The sequence below is a fragment of the Pocillopora damicornis genome, chromosome 2 (assembly GCF_964200805.1).
Source record: "Pocillopora damicornis chromosome 2, jaPocDami1.2, whole genome shotgun sequence".
NCBI classification, from domain to species: Eukaryota; Metazoa; Cnidaria; class Anthozoa; order Scleractinia; family Pocilloporidae; genus Pocillopora; species Pocillopora damicornis.
The window spans coordinates 14,719,816-14,742,258 of NC_142671.1; the positions used below are offsets into that span (position 1 = coordinate 14,719,816).

The 22,443-nt window shown below is 39.6% G+C and overlaps 5 protein-coding genes across 6 annotated transcripts; 4 read left to right on the top strand and 1 right to left on the bottom strand.

Moving 5' to 3' along the window:
* Window positions 1-121: 121 nt before the first annotated feature.
* LOC113672976 (uncharacterized) lies at window positions 122-11,574 on the bottom strand. The gene is made up of 12 exons (XM_027189326.2): window positions 11,206-11,574; window positions 8,296-10,239; window positions 7,986-8,182; window positions 7,320-7,529; window positions 6,905-7,065; window positions 5,780-5,821; window positions 4,747-4,982; window positions 4,072-4,557; window positions 3,224-3,289; window positions 2,470-2,645; window positions 1,340-1,448; window positions 122-602 (listed from the first exon to the last, which is right to left on the bottom strand). Exons 1-11 carry the CDS (start codon window positions 11,381-11,383, stop codon window positions 1,344-1,346), a joined length of 3,801 nt encoding a protein of 1,266 aa, XP_027045127.2. The 5' UTR covers window positions 11,384-11,574; the 3' UTR covers window positions 122-602; window positions 1,340-1,343.
* Window positions 11,575-12,338: 764 nt separating this feature from the next.
* Window positions 12,339-14,676, top strand: LOC113672997 (uncharacterized). The gene is made up of 2 exons (XM_027189344.2): window positions 12,339-13,738; window positions 14,382-14,676. Exons 1-2 carry the CDS (start codon window positions 12,820-12,822, stop codon window positions 14,498-14,500), a joined length of 1,038 nt encoding a protein of 345 aa, XP_027045145.2. The 5' UTR covers window positions 12,339-12,819; the 3' UTR covers window positions 14,501-14,676.
* Window positions 14,677-15,874: 1,198 nt separating this feature from the next.
* Window positions 15,875-17,230, top strand: LOC113672974 (uncharacterized). Its single transcript, XM_027189324.2, has 2 exons — window positions 15,875-16,714; window positions 17,052-17,230. Exons 1-2 carry the CDS (start codon window positions 16,150-16,152, stop codon window positions 17,114-17,116), a joined length of 630 nt encoding a protein of 209 aa, XP_027045125.2. The 5' UTR covers window positions 15,875-16,149; the 3' UTR covers window positions 17,117-17,230.
* A 53-nt stretch (window positions 17,231-17,283) lies between these two features.
* LOC113672983 (uncharacterized) lies at window positions 17,284-18,906 on the top strand. 2 transcript variants are annotated; one of them, XR_016183027.1, is made up of 2 exons: window positions 17,284-18,123; window positions 18,392-18,906. XR_016183027.1 is itself a non-coding variant. In XM_089194239.1 (2 exons), the coding sequence occupies exons 1-2, from the start codon at window positions 17,376-17,378 to the stop codon at window positions 18,496-18,498; spliced, it is 639 nt and encodes a 212-aa protein (XP_089050365.1). In that variant the 5' UTR covers window positions 17,284-17,375; the 3' UTR covers window positions 18,499-18,906. The 2 variants fall into 2 exon arrangements, 1 of the variants encoding a protein (XP_089050365.1); XM_089194239.1 differs by having other exon boundaries at window positions 17,284-17,907.
* A 441-nt stretch (window positions 18,907-19,347) lies between these two features.
* On the top strand, window positions 19,348-21,033 carry LOC113672999 (uncharacterized). Its single transcript, XM_027189347.2, has 2 exons — window positions 19,348-19,919; window positions 20,166-21,033. Exons 1-2 carry the CDS (start codon window positions 19,463-19,465, stop codon window positions 20,627-20,629), a joined length of 921 nt encoding a protein of 306 aa, XP_027045148.2. The 5' UTR covers window positions 19,348-19,462; the 3' UTR covers window positions 20,630-21,033.
* The last annotated feature ends 1,410 nt before the right edge of the window (window positions 21,034-22,443 follow it).

Consider the following 22,443-nt stretch of genomic DNA (forward strand, 5'->3'; position numbering starts at 1 on the left):
GCTCGATTTTATGGGACAGCGTCCGGGTCATGCTTGTAAATTAGATGGTGCAATAGGACACTTTACGCAGAGTTTTGATCCAGGAAGGGTGCTTTTCCACACAAAAATTTGTTGAAGCTTATTATAGAGCAGTCAGAAAATCATAGCTTTTAGTTTATTTTGTGTTTTCTTCAAAATTGCCCAGGAAAACATTAAGATAATTTTATGATCTACCATCGGCACTATTCAACTACCTAAACATAAAACTAAAATTTGTTTTGACCTGTTAATATGTTCTAATCTTTCAATAGAAAATCAGAACCTAAAAATGTTCACTGTCTCGCGAAGAAGGTTATAATTTCGTCTGTGTATTTAGACTTTGGAGGGAAGGCAGTTGGGGGCGATAATCGCAACCGTAGATATAGATCACCATTTCAGGGTTCCTTGCATGTTGAAAACCTCTGCCACTGCGTAACTAAGAACTGCCGAATAATTAGATAAACGAAAATCAAGTTTCAGTCTTATCCACAAAAAGTTATCACGGGATCTCCATCTCTCTGATCTTTACTACCCACAGCAGCAACAATGAGCTTCCGTGAAATTATGTGACCTCTTTGATTTATCTTTAATGAAATCAGAAAGGAAGAGAGATCAGTGACATGTAAGGAAATAAAATTGAGTCAAATATGACCTTAGTTGTGACTAGCCTACGTGTAGCCGTACCACGCCCTTCAAGGATAATCGGAAGGGTACGGCTACACGTAAGATAGGTGGTGACAACGTCTTCCTTAAATTGCATGTTTATGTAGAAATTCTGGTCTTAGGCCTGAACACGAAAATTGTTATCTGAGTTAATTGAGTTGCATCGAGCTCGACTAAGCGGAATAATTTATCGTGAGGCATGATATATATCTTTATCTTTTTATGCTCATACTCACAACACGTTTGAATAATATAAGCTTATGACAACTTCTTGCAAATGATATAATAAAAACACAGTTCGTAATTTTTGTCAGGATACGAGAAACCCCTCTTGTATATGTTTGAAATGATAGTGGAGTCCTTAATAATGCTAACACTTTAAACCCTAACATCAGTATCCATATTCTTCGTACTCCTCTCCATTATTTACTTTGGTGCTGACAAGGAGAATTGTTTTATTAACCAAAGCTTCTTATGTTGGCGATCATTCCCTTTATTTTCACGACCTTAATGACACCTCATGAGTAATGAGTGTAAGGAGAAATTAGATTCTGGTCACTCTTAGGGTTTAAAAGAATTAAATCGGGATCGTCCATGCACAAACTGCTCTTCCCACCAGCCACTGGTCAAACGTTATGTATCAACAATGAAATATCACCTGTTTATAAAGTAATTTGTTTCCGAGATTTGGAAGATTTTCCTTTGATATTCTTTTTGTCTGGAACAGAAGATTTCTTCAAAGCAGCAAGACCAGGTTGCATGTTGAACTGGAAATAAATGAAATGAAATGGTGCAAGTGAGAGAGGTTTGATATTACGACAATGAACATCCACAATATTCACGCTGCAAACCAGCCAGATACAGAGGATGGATAGATTGGAGGAGTCAGTTCCAAGATATTTAAATGAACGTATAAATCGCAACCGGAGGCTGTCGTACAATATAAATATAAAAGCTACAATATTGGGCAAAAACTTGAAATATACTTTTAAAAAATGTTATAAGGGTATGGTGCTATCGATTTAGTGTTAATTGACTGAGTGTAGTGCAATTTGGTCTGAAATAACATGCGTGATTTCAAATCACAAGTAACTACGATTTCAGACAAAAATCGCACAACACGAAGTTGAGATACCGTTTTATTACATCCATTTTGAAATCGCCAAATTTAGTCGCTCAGATATAGGATTTTTTGGTCGTAACAAGTGCTTTGTTGATCCAGTAGTATGCTGGTTTTTAGAAAGTTGCCATTTTTTTCCTTTTCCTGTGATTTGATTTGTTTCTCTAAACTTGCAATTTGTTGTTGTATTTTAGTAAAGGGTACTCATTGGCTGGGAAATAGACGCGATTTAGAGCAAAAAATGGTGCGACTCGTTGATAAATAGCACCAATGAGAGCCAATCAGATTACAAGGATCACCAGTGATTTCAAAATGGATGTAGTAAAGGTAAATTATGACTTCTTAAAAACGCCATCAAGGATCCTAGTAAAAATAGGACTTAAAGATCTAGTGGACATCTTTAAGAGTTAACTATGAGCCATTAACAAGAAATCTAACGATTCCTGGCCTGTAAGTTTAAAATTTGATATCAAAACCACTGGCATGGCTGAGAGTGTTGGAAAGACGGGGAAAACTTGTATACAAGGCTTCATATTTGCCCTTTGCTTTTAACAAGTCTTTGCTTGCCAAGAATTTCATAAAATTCTGTATCCAGTTGACATTTCTAGCTCGAGTTGACACAGGTTCACTAGGCTGTGGTAAAGTTAAGGTATACACCACTCTCTTACAGTAGGCGATTCCGTCATTGCTCCTTCTCCAGGGACTTGGAAAAATGATGCCATCTCTTTCTGAGGCACCATAGGAAGTTGGGGCCCTTCTGATCCGGGTCCCTCTTGGGAAAACATGGCCGGTGGTTGTGGCTCACTGAGACCGAAGCTAGATGGATTAAAACCTGCAAATTGCTCTGTAGAACAAAAAAAAATCCATAAGTATGATTAAGGGGTAAAGTAAGCTAAACAACTTTTCACTGAATTTGAAACACAGTATTGGCTCAAGAATTAGGCACAAGAACAAATAATGGTGATAAAAGTGATAATTATGATAATAGTAATGACGATAGTGATAATGATAAGAATAGTGATAACGATGATGATGATGGTATTAACGATAATAATGACACGAAAACCGAGTAAGGCGCGAATTTGCCAAGGGGTGACTCATAATGTTCTCAAAATGTCCCTGTATGTATCTTGGCTGTGATTTTGGCGGTAACTGCCTGATTCTCAGTTAGTTTCAATTTCTGCGCCAATGGTCAATTAGAATAAACTAAAGTGGTGTCTGCATCCTACAATAGTTCGACTTTTGTTCTTAATTATATGATTATTGTTACGTTATCTGGATTGCTGGAGTTACCATGATCATTTTAATATTTGTTCTCTAAAACATGAGCAACAAAACTCGATCAGCCACTTCACACAAGTATTACGTAACAAGGTGTTGGCGAGAGAGTCTCCACTTATAACAAAAAAAATATTTCAGTACCTCCGTTCATTTGCTGCGTTTCTGGTATCATGGGCTCTGGCCTTCGCTCTGCAAACTGTGAAAAGCCTGTGCCAATCACAGAGAAAACCATCGTAGCCTTAATGATTTGTGTCGTGACTCAGTAACATAGCCGAAGGTGGCTGGAAACAGATTACCGAGACGCCTACCAACTAAAATCAAAGCGCTCCAAAACCAACTTTCCCTCTTCGCAGTGGAACCAATTCAATTTTGTTGACCAAAAGATTGAAGTTTTAAATGGTGGGCGTGGAATGGCAGTCGTTATTATAGGCTAATGTTATAGAAAATTCCCGTTAAACAGCTTTTGGGGACGGTTTCGGAAATAAATTTTCCCAGAATTTCAGATTTTTGTTTCGAGATAGGGTCTCGCTGCTGAGTGAATTTAAACGAACTGAATTTAGCCGCTAATTTTGATTTAAAATGATTTAACTGCCGCGAAATTATCTTTTTACCGAAAGAACTCTAAATTACGTTCTATTGGATAGATCATATTTTATTTTTCTAAGTACAAATTTTCATTACGTTGCTTTACCTTCCCCTTATAAGCTTCGCTAAAATGTTTCTGTTTATGCGAGATGTCGAGAGGTAACAAACCTTAACGGTCAGACGCGCTGTTAGTCAACAGGGAAGGATGGATTCACACTAGCTTTAGATATCAATATTGGCAGTAAAAAATAGAAACTTGAACCAATTTTCATTTGTTTAAATATAACATCCAAATGATACCAAATTTGTTTAAATCTCTGAACCAAATGATAAAAAATTAGCAATTCGTAGTGGTTAACACGTAAGTAAAGCCATATCTTTCATTGACATCTTTTCACCCATACCTGGCGTTTCGGATATAGGTTCTCTCATTGGAGCATTTGGCATTTCTGACATGGGTTCTCTCATTGGAGCACTTGGAGCCCAAGGACCATTTGGTGAACCACTGAAAAAATTAGCGTTCTGAAATTGAGGTACCTTGAAGAAAGGGTTATTTTGGGGAGATGGGAAGCCGCTGAAGGGTGATAACATCATTGGCATACGATTCGCCTGCAAGCCTGCCATTCTCAATGTTGTTAGACCAGTAGGAGCCATCCTGGAGCGAATGGCTGGCATCATGGGTTGCTTAAAACTCAACGGTTGTTGAGGCTGTGCAAAAGGCAATGATGGAAAAGCAGCACCTGAAAACGGTGATTCTGGTGAACTCAACCATGGCAAACCTCCAGAGGAGAGTGTTTGAGGCATAGCCGCCAAAAATTGTCTTTTTGTGGTTTTATCTTTCTTCTTCGAAGGTTTCTTTGACGGTGATCGTTTCTTCCTTGAAGCCATCCCTGTCGAGAGAAGAAAAATTTTAATCAGTTTATCCATAAAGTTCTTAGTCTATGCCCATTAAACTCTTGGTGTCTACCCTTCTGCTCGACAGCCACTGAGTCCGTTGGCCTTCTATGTAAATTGAAGACGATTTTTTTTTTCTGGTAGCTTGGTGTTGAATATAACCCATCCATATGCATTTAACTTACCTACTATTCCCATTCCAGGCTGTGCAGCAATTGGAATGCTGATGCCAGTAACACTTGACAGTTGTCGAGAAAAGGCCATTTGAGACGGCGTCAAAGCAGAGCGCATCTGAGGAGCTCTAGAGGCTGAAAAACCCAATGGAGACATACCCATGGCTGGTGACGACATTGCAGGTAGGCCGGAGCGACTTATGGCCCTGATGTCGAATGGTTGTGCTGGTTGTAAAGACGGAAACATCCTATAGAATACAGTATTAAAAATTAATACTAAAAGACTGTTTTCCTTTCAAAAGAGGTACTTTGAATGAAATAATGATCCACAGAAATTATCAAGCTGTATTTTACTGTTATCTGTAATGAATTGTATTCTTTTTAAGATATCGTATCAACTATCCCAAAGACGAAGAGAAAGAGAAGAAAGGGATAGAAAGTTTCGAATAAAAGTAATAATTGATTATACGCTGGTGTTGATCATTAAGAGAACTCTATAACAGTTGAGGATAAAACAGTCTTTGATATATGGAGGAGGCTCATCAAAATAAGCTATGAGTTTCATTTTGACTAAAGTTTTTCGTAAAAACGCATACGAATTCTTCAGAAATTCAGGTTTTACATATGCGAATACTGACTTGGAAACTTACAGGTATTTGTATACAAGATTATAGCACATGTAACATTCTGGAAACTTGGAAACTTACAGGTATTTGTATACAAGATTATAGCACATGTAACATTCTGGCAAAATTATCTTCATGAATTTATCTTGTCCTTCGAAACAATAAATTATTAAATCATCAAATGAGCGATGGAATTTATCAAATGTTTCATTGGCTGACTGATCGAGGCGGCGATTGATTAATTGGCTGTAAGACTGACGGATTGATTGTTAATTGATGGTGATATTTCAGTAGTCTGGGAGATGATTGACGTTTTGGTTTAAGTGATTGGTAGTTTCTTAGTTCTTGATACCAGCTAAAAAAGGGCATCATGAAATAGAGAAACAGGCTAGGTTTGACGCTGTAGCAAAGCAACCTACCTTGCTCCCGTGAGGCCCGGCTGCGGATTGGATACTGGGTATCTATAACGAAAGGATCCGGGTGAGGAATAATTCATAATTGATCAAATACTTTTGAGTCAAACAATGGTGCAGCTTGAAGACTATGCCATTAAAATATATCTATGGCTTTCAATTATTTTAACTCTAATTAGTTTCTTCTTAGGCACATTCATTCTTTAATGTAAGAACTTGGCCAATTCAAATCGGTCATTTCTAATCAACATCTGTGGTCAGTGCCGAACGATTTGTGAAAAAAAAAAGCCAGAATGGATCATTTAAATTTAGTTATTCATATCAATTTTACTGAAGTATAAAGTTAAACTGACGTTGAGTACTGAAGTACTCATCTTTAGCAACCGAAAACGCAAGTGGCCAATCATTGTTTGAATATTTACCACGCTTTTTTTGTTTTACTGGAAATCAATGAATGTAAAATGCGTCCTTCTTTCATTGTTTGATGATGATTTCATAACACTGATACTTCATGTGCACCAGTGTTTGACCCCAAAAAAGCATGCGTATTTCGGCGAGAAATGGAATGCTGCATGCAGTGCTTAAGCCTTGAGAAAGGGATGGTAGCTGCTTGCCGTTTAAAAAGTATTCAGGACAAGGGCGCAGAACGGAATGGCCCATTGTTTTTTACGGAATTGAGAGGAGCAAGTTTACTTCCGCGACTTGTACTCTTTGTAAAGGTTTTCGACTCAAAACGGCATTCGGCATTCGGCATTCCTTTTCTCGCAATGTAAAATATGTGTCAAAAGGTATTGGTAATTATTTAAGAATGTGTCATGCGAATTTTTTAAGCTTGCCGAAACACATGCCTCTAATCGAAAACTTTTACGTGCTGCTCTCTATAAAAATATCAGACTTAAAGGCATTTCAAAGGAATTTAATTTTACTACAAAATATCATGAACGTCGATCATGCAACAAAGTGGTAACAACTCATCAAGAATTGCATCTTGGTTTACTTTGCTATTGGGTTATGTATTGGAAACATCTCAGTTTTATTGCTTATCTGCATTTTTTTGTCTATTTTCGATGACGCAGTTGATTGGATCGTTATCAAATTGATAGCTACTTTAATGTAATTTTAGTTGAGGACCTAAGAGGTGACAATCCCATCGGTCGGCTCATGATTGGAGACAATAACGGCGATATCTGCCTTTTCATAACTTTCTTTCCATGGGATGATTGGTGATGTCTGCTCTTAGGTTTTAACTTCGTCGAGAACTCTCCAAACAATTGTTTCAGCTTGCCACTTTTCTGAAAGCAAAAGTTGAAACAGAATGGTGACATTTCTCTACGAAAACCTGACTACGTTGTTCTTTAAACGGATATAGAACAGTTTTTGACAAAATTAAGATTATTTGTCAAATTTTAATCGTTTCTCAGAGTCTTTTAGCTCTATCCTAATCAAAACTGATTCGCAGTCATCGTTTAACTGGCTCAAATGTAGCTACTGAGAAAATGGAAAAAAGAAACGATCTACTGCATCATGTACAAAAGTTACAGCTTACCACTTTCTCGGGACTGGGAGCAACATGTTCACGTGTTGTGTGGACATCGACGTTGACATTAGGGGCTCCAACGTGGATGGAATGAGAGGGACGATCATGTAATGGCAATTCTTGCGCTTGTGGGATAAGACCAGCATGGGCCGCAGGATAAAGTGGCGCGTAAGTATTAGCCAATGGATATGTGGAAGGGTAAGCCATCACGTGTTGGGGCTAGATACAGAATAAACATCAAGAAAACAAGTCATGTTTGAATGCTGGCGTGCTTAGTCAGAGGAGTGACAGATTTTTTTTAATTACTCCCGAAGGCTCATGGGAACTTCGTATGGGGCATGGAACATGTGTGGGCAGTATTCCAATGAAATATAAGTTCAAGGTCTTAAATGGAATGTATTCTAGTCTTCTCTTTTTAAGGCATCATATTAAGGCAGCAGCTATATGACGAAAAACTTACGAGTAACCATTACTGTCGCCTTCTCTGAGGCAAAAGGTCAAAGTTTATATACTATTAGGGAATGGAGTAGTCCATTCTTTGAGCAACACAGGATTATAATATGACTGCAAAACAACGTTTATGGGGTTATTTCTCGCATATCCCTCGTGAATTACCCAAAATTTAATGCGAGTGCTTTTACGAAAGTAAACAGAAGTCATAAAGGCGTGTCTTACATAATTAAGTGGGGTGTAATGGTAGTATGGATTGACTCCGTGAGCCATCGTAAATCCAGGGTAGAGGTAGTGGTATGGATATGCCACAGCCTGCTTCTTGATTAGTTCTTTCTCCATCTCACCGGGAATATCAGCTCTTCGAGAGGCTGCTTCCGTGGCTTGCTCCTCTGCTTCGGTAGGATACATGTTTGGATTTCCTTAATGAAGCATGATATGAAAATTTTTCAAAAGGAAGTTAACCAGCTCAGTCATTCTTAAATATGTATCACCCGACCACAATCTCACATTTCGTCTCACGTTATTAGCTCACCTGTTTCACCAAAGGCTTCAACGGGTGCTTCGCCCTCATTTGATGGACTCGTGCTGAATGTGGACATTAAATCTTCGGCTGTCTGCTGTTGGCCAACCTGTTGCTCCCCCATGCTGCCCATCGCAGCTGCTCTAAGGGCATTTGCCCCTTCGAAAGGATTCATACCAGCCATACTTTCACTTGTCTCCGCTGGCTCAGGGGACGAGTGTTCTCCATTCGCATCTATTTCCTGATCGTTAAAACCTTGGACTCCTTGGTTACTTGATGATCCCATAGGTGTTTGAAGTTTCTCAATTCCTGGAAATCCCATAGCCAGGCTCTGCATTTCTGAGTTTAGTAGGTCGGCGCCTTCCAGATGTGGACGTGTTCGCGGATCTTCTTTACCATTTTCGCTTTCCTCTTCTACTGGGCTTTCTATGTCCTGTCTAGACTTCCCTTTTTCTTCTTTCAGTGATTGCTTCCTGGGAGCTTTGGATCGCGTCCAGCATGGGCAGCCACAGCCACAGTGACGGAAATGGCATGGAAGAGGCCAGGTCCATCCACCAATATAACCACAACCGGGGTAGACACATCCACCCCATCCACAGCATCCTGGATTGTAGTTTATCACTTGCCTACTCTGAGGATTTTCCTTCGAACTGCCAGGAATGCCTGATCTAGAGTAAGGACCAAACGCCCCATAAGGAGGACCATATGGTCCGTAAAACCCTGCACCATACAGGCCATACGTATGAGCACCTAACAAGGGAAAGGCGGCGTGGTAACCATTACCGGAGTATAGTGCTCCTCCCCATCCCATTCGACCTGGATGAAAATTATTTACAAAGTGCCTACCAGTAGCTTTCTCTTCCTTTTTTAGTTCTTTTTGCATTTTTTTAGATTTTCCTTCTGGAATCTTTGACTTAAAAAACCCATGGTCTCCAGGGAAGCCATATCCTAAGACCGGAGATGGGCCAAACCCGTAAAATGGTATTGAATCCCCATATGGTGCAAAAGGATAAGGAATGTACTGACTATGACCGAAATAGGGATATTGGTAGTCCGCAAACGGTCCATAACCCGACCAAGGAAAGTCAGTACCTGCAAATGGTTCATGTATTAGTTGTCGCTTTGGGCTCTGTTCTTCTTTATCGTCTCTACTAGGAAGATCCGAGCGAAAAGCATGACCACGTCCAATTCCTAAACCATACCCATGACCATAAGCATACGGACCCCATCCGTGACCCCAGAAACCGCCTAATGGTCCCCATCCAGGGTAACCACTGTTGCCGAGTCCCCAACCTCCCCAACCACCCATGTAGCCGGGCCACCAACGTTTTTCCGCTTTATCTTTCTTGCTTTGCTTTTGGGGGATCTCAGCTCTCAGGAAAGGATGATAACCAAGGCCAGTACCTAGCATGCCCCATCCATGACCGAAACCTCCAAAATCATAACCACGTCCCCAGTCGCCTAAAGCGCCCCAGCCCGGATATCCCTCATTTCCTAATCCCCATCCACCCCATCCCCCCATATATCCCGGCCACCATCTCTTGTTAGCTTCAGTGTGTTTCACGGAGGATCTGGTATGCCCTGTTGAAGATTTCTCGGGGACTTTGGTACGATAATGTGCGTGGCCCCAGGGAATAGGTGAAGGCGTAAATGGCACCGCAGCAAACCCTAAAGACGGGTAAGCGTATCCATAAGCTGGAAAGGCAAATGTTGGTAGCATGCGACGCTTTAAAGATGCTTTTTGTGCTGCCTTTTTAGGACTCTTTTTGGAAATGTGAGACTTGTGCCATCCTCCGAGGGACGGATACCCAGTCCATCCTGCATGGCGTGATGGATGTCCTCCCCAATGAAATCCCGGCCACTGTGAGACCGTACCCCAAGGGTGTCCGTGATGGTAGGGACCAAGGTGGTAAGCATCTATGACTTGCTTTTTCTTTCCCTTGATTTCCTTGTGGTCTTATGAAAACAATAAAGTGGATAAGAATTTCTTACTCATAAAATAACTACTTTTCCTCTTACTGGATTCCATAAATGAACTGACGGCATTTACTAAATACTGCTTGCTTCTTTTTCAAATAAAAAGGCTAAAGTATATCCTTGAAGTTGGCTTGCCTAAACGTACCATTTACTGACATTTCAGAAAGCATCGCAACTGATCCAGTAAAGTGTTATGAGAAATCACTGAACCAATAAACCTAACCTGACTTTTTTAAAACAACCACCCTTTCATGTCAACATGATTTTAAATCATGCGACCCTTTTAACTGGTGGCTTCTGTATTCAGTTTTTCCGTGTTTATTCTTTTAGCTTGTGTGATTGTCTCTGGCTTGTCAAAGATACTTCCAAGTTAAAAGAAATTGCGTTTCTATTTGTTTTGTTTTCGTTAGCACTGTCTTCTACGAGAAGTTCGGGTGATCCGTAGTTTATTTTAGTACTGCATTTCCCATAGCTAGGCTTGCGAATACAACTGCTTTACCGCGATAGTTTTACAGCATCGCTCATGGCTTAAGTTGTCATTAATCTTGGATTAAAAAACTTAAGTTTGAAGTAGCTTGAAAGCCAGCAATATTTATCGCCCAGAGGAAAAATTGTCTTCAATTACAAATAGGGACTAAGTGGAGTAGATATGTTTTTGCACTGCACCCTGCTCCAAATGAAATCTCGAATGAGATAAAACCTTTGAGAGACCAAAGAAATAATATATCGTTATTATCATTGTTATTATTTGGTCAAGGTGAATTTCACTATATTAGTAAAATGGCAATATTTTATCCCAAATGGAGTAAATTACTGCGATAGATGCTCCTTTTTTTCATTGTGATATACCTGAGACAAACAAACTCTTTTGGAATTAAATCACGGGACGAGATATATATATATTTTCACATTGCACTGGGCGATATACAATCATATAGCTGTTACCTTTGCCTTGTCCGCCACTTTTGGCCTTAGATCTTTTTAGAAGATCACTTTCTTCAAATGTTTTTTGATTTTCCCCTCTTGCCGTATCTTCCAAAATGTTTGGCCTTCCTCTTATTCCACCTATGTAAACGTAAAGGAATGCGATGAAAAATAGTACTTTCGGCGCCAAGTCTGTCATTGTGACCCCAGACTTCTTCTAGAGGCTTCCAATTTGAAATTGAAGGCCACGATGAAGAAGCTTCTTCAAACAATCTCGGTTTTAGGACTTTCTTGGTGAGCGTAGAATATCCGATAAGTTTACTAATTTAACGTGGCAATAGGCCTCGTTGGTTCAATAAAAAATTAGCGCCTCGGCTATTGGTCGGTTTCTCACCAGTGCAGGTCCACAGCACTACTTGTTTTGTTAACCAAGGGAATTTTTGATCTGTTTTGAATAAATTATTAATTCGTTATGGCTGGCTACTGTCAAAATAGCTTATAAGCGATTCTTTTGTAGATTAAAAAACTTTTGTGGAAGGTAGTTTATTTTGTCTGTGTCCGTTTCGTATGCAATAAAAACTAAATTTGTCCGCTGTTTTAATTTAAGCTTTCCTCAACTGCTCCATCCACTAGTATGGTGGCTTTTCAAATACGTGCGGATCAGTTTAAATAAGTCTGGTCCTTTTATTAGGGCGGACTTTGTAATAAATGATTGACACGTTAGTCTAAAGGTTCTTAAGTAGAGAACAAAAAAAGGATAATTGCGCTAAAACTTTACACTTGGATAACTTAAATAACTTGTGGGCTTTACTCTGTGATTCAAAATATCACTTTGGAATTGTTATAACTTCACGATGATCAATTCACTTAGGAACATTACCATTCTTTACATGTTTAAGGGACATTAACCTGAGCAGCTTTTTTTATTCGGCCATCATCGCCAATTGATTACCCACTCAACCAATAGAGCGTCTTTGTCGCTCCTGTGAAGCGCATCAAATATATTGGTCATTTTCCTGTGAGGAGCCATATTCCTCAGGGCAATTTATTATTCAAAGAAATTAATTTTCTCTTTTGTGGAAACACCGGAGAAAGCTTATTCTGGTGGAGGGAGAGATCCAATATTTATCTTTCATATAATAACTCATTTAATGAACCAGGATGGTACTGTGAACAATCTAAAGCTGTTTGCATTGAGCATTCTTTGCAATCAAGGTTCATGATAAATGCGGCCGAAAGAAACTAACCGTTTCTATGAGCAAACTTAAAAGAGTTAATGAACATTTAATCTCTGAAACAATTGGTAGAACAAACAACACAGAGGTAGGAGTTGGTTGATTTTTACGATCGGCTAACCCTGAAGAAGACGGTTTCTGCACAAATATATACAGTACCACCAATAAAAGAGCTTTTTTTCCATGAAGATATCGCAAACATGAACAATCTTTTAATTACACGACGAACAGGTCTAAGATCGAGTAATTGATAGAGCTTTGCAGGTGACACTTCACGCCATTTGAACAAATATTACAATGACATAACATTACGTGCTCTAGGAAATTTGAAATAGTGACACAACACAAAAAAAGAATTTGCAAAACAAAATTTTTCACTTCAAGACAGAAGAAAGTAAACATGAAACTTATTCTACTAATTATTGTTTCACTATCCCTGTTGGACTTGACACCAGGCAAACCCGTCAAAGAACACGAGGGCGAAGGTGCTTCCATTTCCGACAGTAAATCCTCTGGCGAAGATGAGTTGGAGACGTCTGTCGTGGATGGTGATGATGAAGACGAGGAAGACGGAAGTACCACTGAGGAACCAAGAATGAGGCAGAAGAGAAGTGATAATGCGGAGCTCCAAGATGACGAAAGAAGTGGTGATTTCAGTGGAGGTGACTTAGAAACTGAAGACAAAGAAGGCCAAGATAAAAAAGAAGACAAATCCTTGCTAAAAAGTGACCGTCCAAAGAATAAAAACGAGCCAGACTCTAAAGAACTGCAAATGCAAAACACGTTGGGAATCCAACAACCTTTCACTATCACTGCAATGCAGCCAGGAAGGCCTCAAGACCCATCTCAGCAGATGAAAACACCCGAGCCGTTTTCTTTGAATTTCGCCGGTCCCGCTGGCAAAATAGAGATAACCCCATTTGAGCCTGCCATCAACAGAATGAAGAAGGTCAGGAGGAGATGTATGTGTCCATTGCCTTGTGGACCAGCGCACGCATATGAAGTGATTGGCTGCAGCGGACCTTACACCATTCCTTGTGGTGGATGTGTTGGTGGCGGTTGGCCTGGTCTAGGATGCGGAGGCTTCGGCGGCTGTGGTGGCCTTGGTGGGGTTTATGACATGATACCTCATCCTGGTTGGGGAGGCTACCCCTTATATGGAGGATATGGAGGTGGATTTGGGTGTGGAGGGTGTGGCGGGTGCGGGGGTTGCGGTGGTTGCGGTGGTTGCGGTGGTTGCGGTGGTTGCGGTGGTTGCGGTGGTTGCGGTGGCTTTGGCTGGGGAGGGGGCTGTCGACATCCACCGATAGTGATGTGCTGTAAGTAATGCTTTTTTATTTTGCAGGAAATGATCGATGATAGATAAGAAATACATAACTTAATTAAGAGTTAGTTTGTACTGAGGCATAAGGGTCATTAAGACAATAATCCAGAGAAATAACGGGTTCAATTTATGATTAACTGGCTAAAGGAAACATGCGATGGTCAAAATAAAACACCTTTTTCAACATAAAAGTAACGAAGAAACAAACGAAATAACAACCGTCTGGGGAGAGAAAACAGGAATATGTCAAATTCGATATATTTTGCGGTACAGAGAGAAAGTATCCAGAGAGAACTTTTATTATGATGGTTAAGAACTGTTAACTAGTTGACGCGACGTTACTCTAAACACAGAAACTATCTCCGCTCTACCTCGTATTTCCACTTAGTTCCACTTCTATGATACAGTCAAGCGGAAATTTCAATTGAAAATTTGATACTGAACACATAATATAATTGATGGTGCAGTAACTAACCGACTACAGACACACAAATCACAATTAATACACTCGTCTTGGCTGCCCTCAGCTAGTACTATTTCAGTGATAAATTTTTTTCGGGTATGGGGCAATTTTCTGTTAAAAGCCAAGTGACCGGTGCTTTTATCACTTGCAACCTTTAATTTCCGATTTTCATCAGGTTGCAAGAACGGTAAGGAGTCGGAAGGGGAAAAGCCGAAGCCAGAAAGAGACAGTCCCACCGTTTTTCCAGCAGCCAAGCCAAGATACGTCAGGAAAGACAAGCCCGGCCGTCCATGAGACACCTAGTAAATCAAAATAACTACTAACATGCAACGAAAAAAAAACAATTGTAAATACGAAGAAAGTGCATTTTGTAAAAAGATTTGGACTGGACTCTTACAGCCTGGTTTGATCCCCGAGGCCGTGTAAAATATTTGTATGAAATTACGAATAAAATGGAGCTGATTTATTTATTTTCTGTTTTTCCTCATTTACTTTGTTTCTAGTCGAATTTGTAAGGTCTTCCACAGTTGACACACGCTACTTGAGACCAGGATCACTGGCGTATAAGAAGATCATGATGGGAGATGGCCAGATCGATAAACTTTTCTGTCCTGAATGCAAACAAGTATTGCTATCTCTGATTGTTTATTGACACTATAGCTTGTCGTATGAAATGGAAATAAAGGGCAATCAAGAGCGCAGTCTGACCACTGACGTTGTCAAACCGATGATCACGAGGAATATAATATTATAACTAATTGTAATTTGCGCGTACATTCTACCTGTATTTCAGTTTCTTTTTCTTTGAACGTATTCCACTTGGTGGGTATAAATCTCTGGGGTCGAGCACACTCAAGTTTGATGTTTTGCATTCTTACACTTTACTATTTTAGGAGCTCTCGCAATTAAATTTTTTCGGAGAAAAGGCAGGTAAAAGGTTTTGTTATTTGGATTGATTACAATCACTCCTAGAAGACTTGTGGACATCCACTTTTTTTGTATTTCAATATTCTTGTCATAGTAAAAAGAAATTGTTGAAATAATTATTATACGAGTGCACACCAGTATGGTCACAGTAAATGATCACTTCGTATCTACCAATAGAGTCTAAAAGAAGTATTGTGCTAAAAGCGACCGAAAAATGTTGATAACTTGAAAAATTTATATTTAAATAAGAAAATTGGACAATAATCAATTAGCGATTTCCGGTGTCGCTTCAGTATAGTCTTAAACGGCTTACGTACCATGATGGCGGTGCAAATCAGAACTCCCCTTACTTGCAACAGTCAGTGGTTTAGATTTGTTAATTGTTACAAAGGAATGCGATTTAAACAAATTACAATAATGGTGGGGTAAAATTAGATAAACTATCATACAGTGCTGAAGTGGAGCAAAAAGTACGGTCATATCCTTCCACGATACTGTACCTATCTCAGTCACAGCCTTTTAATCAAAATATGAAAAGAATTTATTACGCCTTGAGCTTCATTTGCAATATTTTGAATTTTTAAAATTACTTAACAGTCAGGCTGTAAAATCGTCATTAGCATGCTCGCACGTCAGAGCAGTAACGTCGGTCGTCGGCTAGCAGGTGACATACAAAGGTATAACATGACAATCAAGGTACCAGAAAATTGCACCACGCCCATACTCTTAAGAAAAACGGATATACCTTATTGCTTATTTTTGTCTTTATATCAAAACACCATAAACCTAGTTTTGTATTGAATTGACACCAAAATAAGTGTTTTCGTCCAGAAATTTGTTTACTAGATATGTCATTTTTCCAGCTTGAATGAAATCGCTAAAATCTATTTGTCAATGAAAATTAATGGACGGTATTATTACGGCATGAAAGCGGCACCTGCTTGTAAATCTTGAGATTCTGTGATTTCAATTCATTTATCTCGAGTAGAGAGGTGAAGAATTCTTTTCTTCTCGTCATGAAAGCTTTATCTGTTTTAGCACCGTCGTTAGTTTTGTTAGTTGTCAAGGCGACGTTTTCGCATGGTAGAGAGGAAGGCACGGGTCTACCGCACTACGAAGGAAGAATGGAGTCCACAGAACAAAGCAGTTATATCGATAATAGAGGATATGAAGAGGAAGTACTGAGTGTTGATTCAGATGTCAAGGGTTTGCAATATAAGACTGTAAAAAAACAGGCGGAGAGATTAAACGACGGAAGAGTCCCAGAAAAGGTATGGAAGCCAATTAAAAGTCCTCGAAAACGATCTCATCCATACGACTGTCCTCCTGGATGGATTTCACCGTGGGATTACGCTGGTTCACACGGGCTATGCAGCTCAAATTGTGGCAGCTGTGATGCAGGCTTTGGTGGGGACGGATTTGACTCCGGGTGTGGATGTGATGAGTGCGTCGGATGTGGTGGATGTTGTGGTGGTTATGGTGGATGTGAATGCGGTAAATTCCATGGTGGGGTTTTTCGTCCGGGTGGTCGACGTTTCCCGCGGCTGTTTAACGAAGGGGGTGTTCAGCACGTTTGGTTGAGTAAGTGAAAAATACTATGAACATTTCAAATGTTTTGGCATTTAACTTAGCTGCTAGAATGATGTCTTCGTGAGTGTAAAATGAAAAAATTTGAATGATAAATGACAGTGTAATAAAATAGCTATTTGCGATTAAAATTCATTATACCGTGGCTTTCAGGCTAAGGAACATTCCCGTTATTTCATTTCATTGACGCTAACGAACCTGAACATGACTGCCTCTTACTGGAGAAAACTACATTAATAGTAACATTTAGCTTGAAGAATTACTTATCCTTTACAATGCATGACAATTCAAGCTTCCTTGGTCAATTTTGTATTCTTAATTGTTCTCACAGGAGATGGCCGAACACGAAGATACATTCCTTCTCCGTTGTTGATCCCGCGAAACTTTCACCGCTGAGCTATGTACTTCTCTCTTAGGAATTTCTAAATTGAAATTGCAAATCCTTTTTCCAAAAGTTGTAAGATAAAAAGTACGTACATGAAGAATTTAATAAAAACCATTCGCTAATAATCTCTCAGTGTCCTTTATTTGAGCGTTAGCCACTTGGATTGTTGTTGTTTTTTTCTGCTTCTGTGGTTGTCTGTGGTTGTCTGCTTCATGCGAGGACACTTCAACATTAGAAAGCAAACCCCGGCCGCGAAGCACAAAATAAACAATGGAAAGGATTACGTTTCTATTACTTCTTCTCTTTGCTTCGTTTCTCACATCTTCGGGAAAAACAATTCATCCCTTGAGGCAAGGTGAAGCCAAAAGAAAAATCGAAACTGAGAGTGTGGATTTCGAGAGCTACATCAATTCTAAAAGGCAGGAAGTAAGACCAATTGAACCTGGCTACAGACGTCAATATTTTAAAAGAAAGAGCGGGAAAGAAGAAAGCGCAACCGGTCCAAAAGAGCAAAGACGTTGTTTCTGTGGGATTCCTCAAGGCTTTAGTTGCCCAGACGGATTCCTTACGACGCAGATCCATTGGAATGACGCGCCTCTGGCTGGTTCACCTGTGCCTCCTAATCTTCCGGCAGAGGGTCCACCTTTTGACGTTGGAGATGAATGGGCTTGGCTTCAGGATGCTTATGATGGTTATCTACAACATGATGTTTATGGCTGGAGTTGGAAAGAAAGGTTAAATGATAATGTTCAAGTGGGACCTCAGCTTGGTGCCAGTCCGTGCATGCAACAAGGGTGGTGTTGTAAGTTCAAAAAAGATAACTTTGAACGGCCTGAGACGACCTGCTGGCTATCCAAGTTTTCAGTTTTAAGATTAGCGCCGACACTGGACATCGTTTGGGTGATGACGAAGGGCTAACCCTCCATTGAAAATTCAGCTTTAGTAACTCGTTACGGTGGCTAACTCACAGTTTCAACTCAGTTGATAAAACCACATTATCCGAGTTATAAACACCAAAGTATGTAGTTATACGGCGCAATTTACCTAATAGTCACTGCAATACATCATTAGTCTACTTTATAAAAATGCACCCTTTTTCATGAAAAAACAATTTCACACAAGCGTCATTGAAAAGGTTGAACTGCTAGTCTATTTCTTTTTTTTTTTGAAAACTTGTCGGCTCACTCAGAACCTGATTGAGCCTTTTTCGAAGAGAAACAAACATAAGAACAATAAACGCATTAACATAGCACCAACTTATGACATGGCAATTGTTTGTTTTACAGGTTGCGGGGAACCAAACAACAAAGCATCCGATGCTACGGAGCCTGACAAAAAGCCGACGCAACAAAAGGAGAAAGATGCTGACCACATAATAATAAATATTGCCTGATCAGGAAAGAAAGACATCAGATTGAGGGGACGGGGAAAACATTGATCAAACGACGGTGTTTAGATGGAAAAAAACGTCCACAACTGAAAAAGAATGCAATGACCACTTTATTGTAAATTTTGCCCGAGGTCAAAGAGCAGAGGAAATTGTATAATTGCTGTGTAATGTATTTGTTTATATTTTCCTAGCTTCAGTGGAAAATTGTCGAATGAACAAAACGTAAATCAAACGACGGTGCTTAGATGAATAAAACGTCCACGACTGAAACAAAATGCAATGACCATATTATCGTAAATTTTGCTAGAGATCAAAGAGCAGGGGAAATTATATAATTGTTGTGTCTGGTATTTGTTTACGTTCACCTAGCTTCATTGGAAGATTGTCGAATGAAATGAAACGTAAAAATTCTGTGTTGTTGTTTTTATTCGTCACAAATGCTTTTGGGTGAAATCTACAACACAGATAACATTTAAACTATAACAATTCGATCGGGGAAATCTCCACTTCACTAGATGATCTGTTTTTTTTTTTTATGTCAGGTGAAATTAAATAATTAACACTTGTCGTTTGTAGGCGTGTCGAGGCTTTTCCCGCAAAGGTGGTCATAGTGAGACCACAAGCAACTTATTGTTCTACTTTGGTTCACAAACTGTTGCTACCAAACGTTCTTCACTCGACGGAAAGTTGAAAATTATAAAAATTTAACTTCCAAGGCTGCGCAAATTGAATCTGTGAAAAGTGATACCTAAAGTTGAGCCTAGATATGGTAGATCTGAGGTGTTTACACTATATTTTGAATTCGACTTATTTATGTTTTGCATTGTTAATGAGTGGATGGCTGAAAGTAGAAAATTCCTTTCATAATTTTAATTTTGAAAGTCTGACCTCAAAGATACCGTTTTGGTTAAGACTCTTAGCTAATAGAAATCCAAGACTTTCGATAGCTATCGAATTAGTCGTCAATATGTCGGGTTTCGGAATTGCTCATTTAAACATTTTTCTTTGCCTACTTGGTTTTACTATGGCCCTTGATGACTCTCAAGCATTTCACATTAGAATGCAAAGAGACTCATCACTTGACAACGACCAAATATTGGGATCAAGTAAATCGTCTCAAGCCTCCGACCTAGAGAAACAACCAAAAATAGACGACCACAGGAAACAACACTTCAAAAATCCCAGGAAGGTCCGTAATAATAAAAGATGCTTTCAAGGCTGTCCATTTGGTCTCGAAGACACACTATTAGACTGCTCTCGTCCATGGGGTTGGGGCCCGGGTCCTCTGTACCCTGAGTATGGACCGCATTTTCACCGCGGTTGGGCTGGACACGGAAGTCCATTTGGATGTAATAATTGTGGGTTTGGAGGTCCCTGGAGAGTTCCTGGTTGTTCATGTGGCTGTAATAACTACGGCTGGCGTTGTAAGTCAATTCAAAGATCGTTTTTACTCTTTAAACTTAGTATCTATTTCCATTCTTTACGATAATTGAAGGGGAGATATTTCGTTCTTATATCGAATAACATTTGACAAATACAAACGCAAAATTCTCCATTTAACCTCATATGTCCGGAAAGCAACGCGACTGCTGACTAGCCATTAGTGTAACTTCGTTGAACATAATTATCAAGTTCAATTACATTCATCTCGCTCACTGACCTCTCACTAGGTTGTGGCCAAGGTGGTGGGGAAGGCAATGATTGTCCACAATTTAACGACGATGTTTCATCCAACGGGAAACCACGACACAGAGGGGCTCCACCACTTTTCAATCCCTTTATTGGAAATCAAGTGAATTTGAAGGGTCCATATAATATGAGACAAGGCAAAAAGCTTCAACGACGACAGGATATCGCTTACGGTACTACCCCTAATTACGGATATGGATGGGGAAATGGATATGGATGGGGGAATGGATATGGATGGGGACAGCAATCGGTAGATCAAGATCCTTACCAGGGAACGTATGGGAACTGGCAAGTTCCTCAGCAAGCTCAGCAAACGTGCCCGGACTGCCCGTTAGACAAGGTTGTTGGAAGTTTATTCCTATGGAGACCAAAGGGACCAACTAAACCAGTCATGAAAGGGAAACCAGCTAAAACGGGGAATCAAAAGCCTAAAATGCTGGTTTAAATACGTGAGAAGGTACCACCAAGGACACAAGTCCATAAAGGATAATGCCATTTTATATATATTGCAATTTTTAACCCAAGATGAGAACGTCAAGTTTCCTTCAGTTATATAAAATAGATTCTAGACAACGTTTCGAACTGCTCTCGCTATATTCCTTTGACTAAAAACGCAAAATTTCAGTTGAGACCAGGTGCGTTCCATGGAAAGAAATGGCACTGGAGCATTTCATGGAAAGTCTTGAAATATCCACTGATTAAGTTACCAGTGTTGTAAAAAATTTGATACAATATCCACAGTTATGTGAAACGTGTTAAAGAGAGTAATAGTGCTGCAAAAATGCTTTAGTAGAGCGTAACCTCGTGTAAACTGTACACTCTTAATAAAAGTAGCTTATTTTCACGTTATTCATGTTGGGAGTGTCTCCTTCAGCCGAGAATCAGCCACCAGGATCCTATGCTAAGTTCCAGAGACAATAATTTCTCAATAAGTATAAAATGTAGACTAACAGGACAAACTATAATGAACAGATCCCTCATTATCAAATCAAAAATTGAGCAATACTGGAGTCTGTTATGTTTCAGACACTTGATATCTTTATCATACGCTTTGAAATGCCTTTTCTATACTCCACATCCTTTATGGCAACTGAAAACATTTTTGTGTTTTTGTTTGACGGGCCTTACCTACGATGAGGAGGCTGAATTTATCTTTATTTTTTAACGGAAGCTCATCTGATCTGTGGATTATCTCCTCTTTCCGCTTTTGAAGTTGGTTTTTTTTTTATAATAACAGAACATCAAAATTCGTATCCACACACCTCTATGTAACATATTCCATAGATATTCATATTTAGCGCTTTTCGATTGAATGTCGTAAAACCAAAACTAGAGCAGTCAAAACGGCCGATAAGAAGAGAGGAAATACCTTTTATAGCCAATAAGAACTCAAAGTAAAACCGACCCAACAATCTGAATAATAAAGCTAAACGTTAGACGAGATGAAAGCTTAAATCGCTCTAGATTTCTCGTATTTCTCCCTTCGGTAATTGTCCGAAAACATCTCTCCCACAATGTTCTCAATAGTAAGTTTTTGTTCAAATTTTAATTCGCTAACTGGAAACACAGCTAAGATTTCTCTGAGCGCCTCCTGGAGGTCGTCCACGAACTTAACGTTCTCTGCAATCTTGGCCATTTCATGAAAGACTTTACTACAGTGAAGGGGTTATATTTTGGCGCGCAACGAAAGCTCCGTAAGCGTAAGCGCCAGTTGCTTGACATACCTGCGTGGCCCGTGCGACGAAATGACTTCACGGGGTTAACAAAGTTTAAGTGGCAGCAAATTATACGAGAAATCTACAGCGATTTAAGCTTACATCTTGTCTAACGTTTAAAGGGGCATATTAACGCCTGCAACCATTACGTTTTATACGAACCTCGCAAACTTTTAAATACGTTCTCCTGTGATACCTACGAAAGTATTCAGTATAATTTCTGATAATATTTTCGCGGACAATCTGATCGATTTCTCTTACATTGTGTTCTGAGACTGAAACTTTTCACCTCGAGCAGAGCTTCATCGCACGGCCCAAACAAACAAGGCGAGTAACTGAGCTTCTTGTACAGCTCCATGTTAAAACACATGAAAGGACTCTAAAGCATACTTCACTCTGATTGGGCAGAAAAACACAAATATTTTCTGGCACCAATCAAATGCCAGAACGACTGCGACCGTTTGGAACTAGTCTTGTAAGACAATGTCCTCAGGGGCTCTTCCGTCCTGACTTGAAATCGACTCACAGCCGCTGGGTCTCCGAG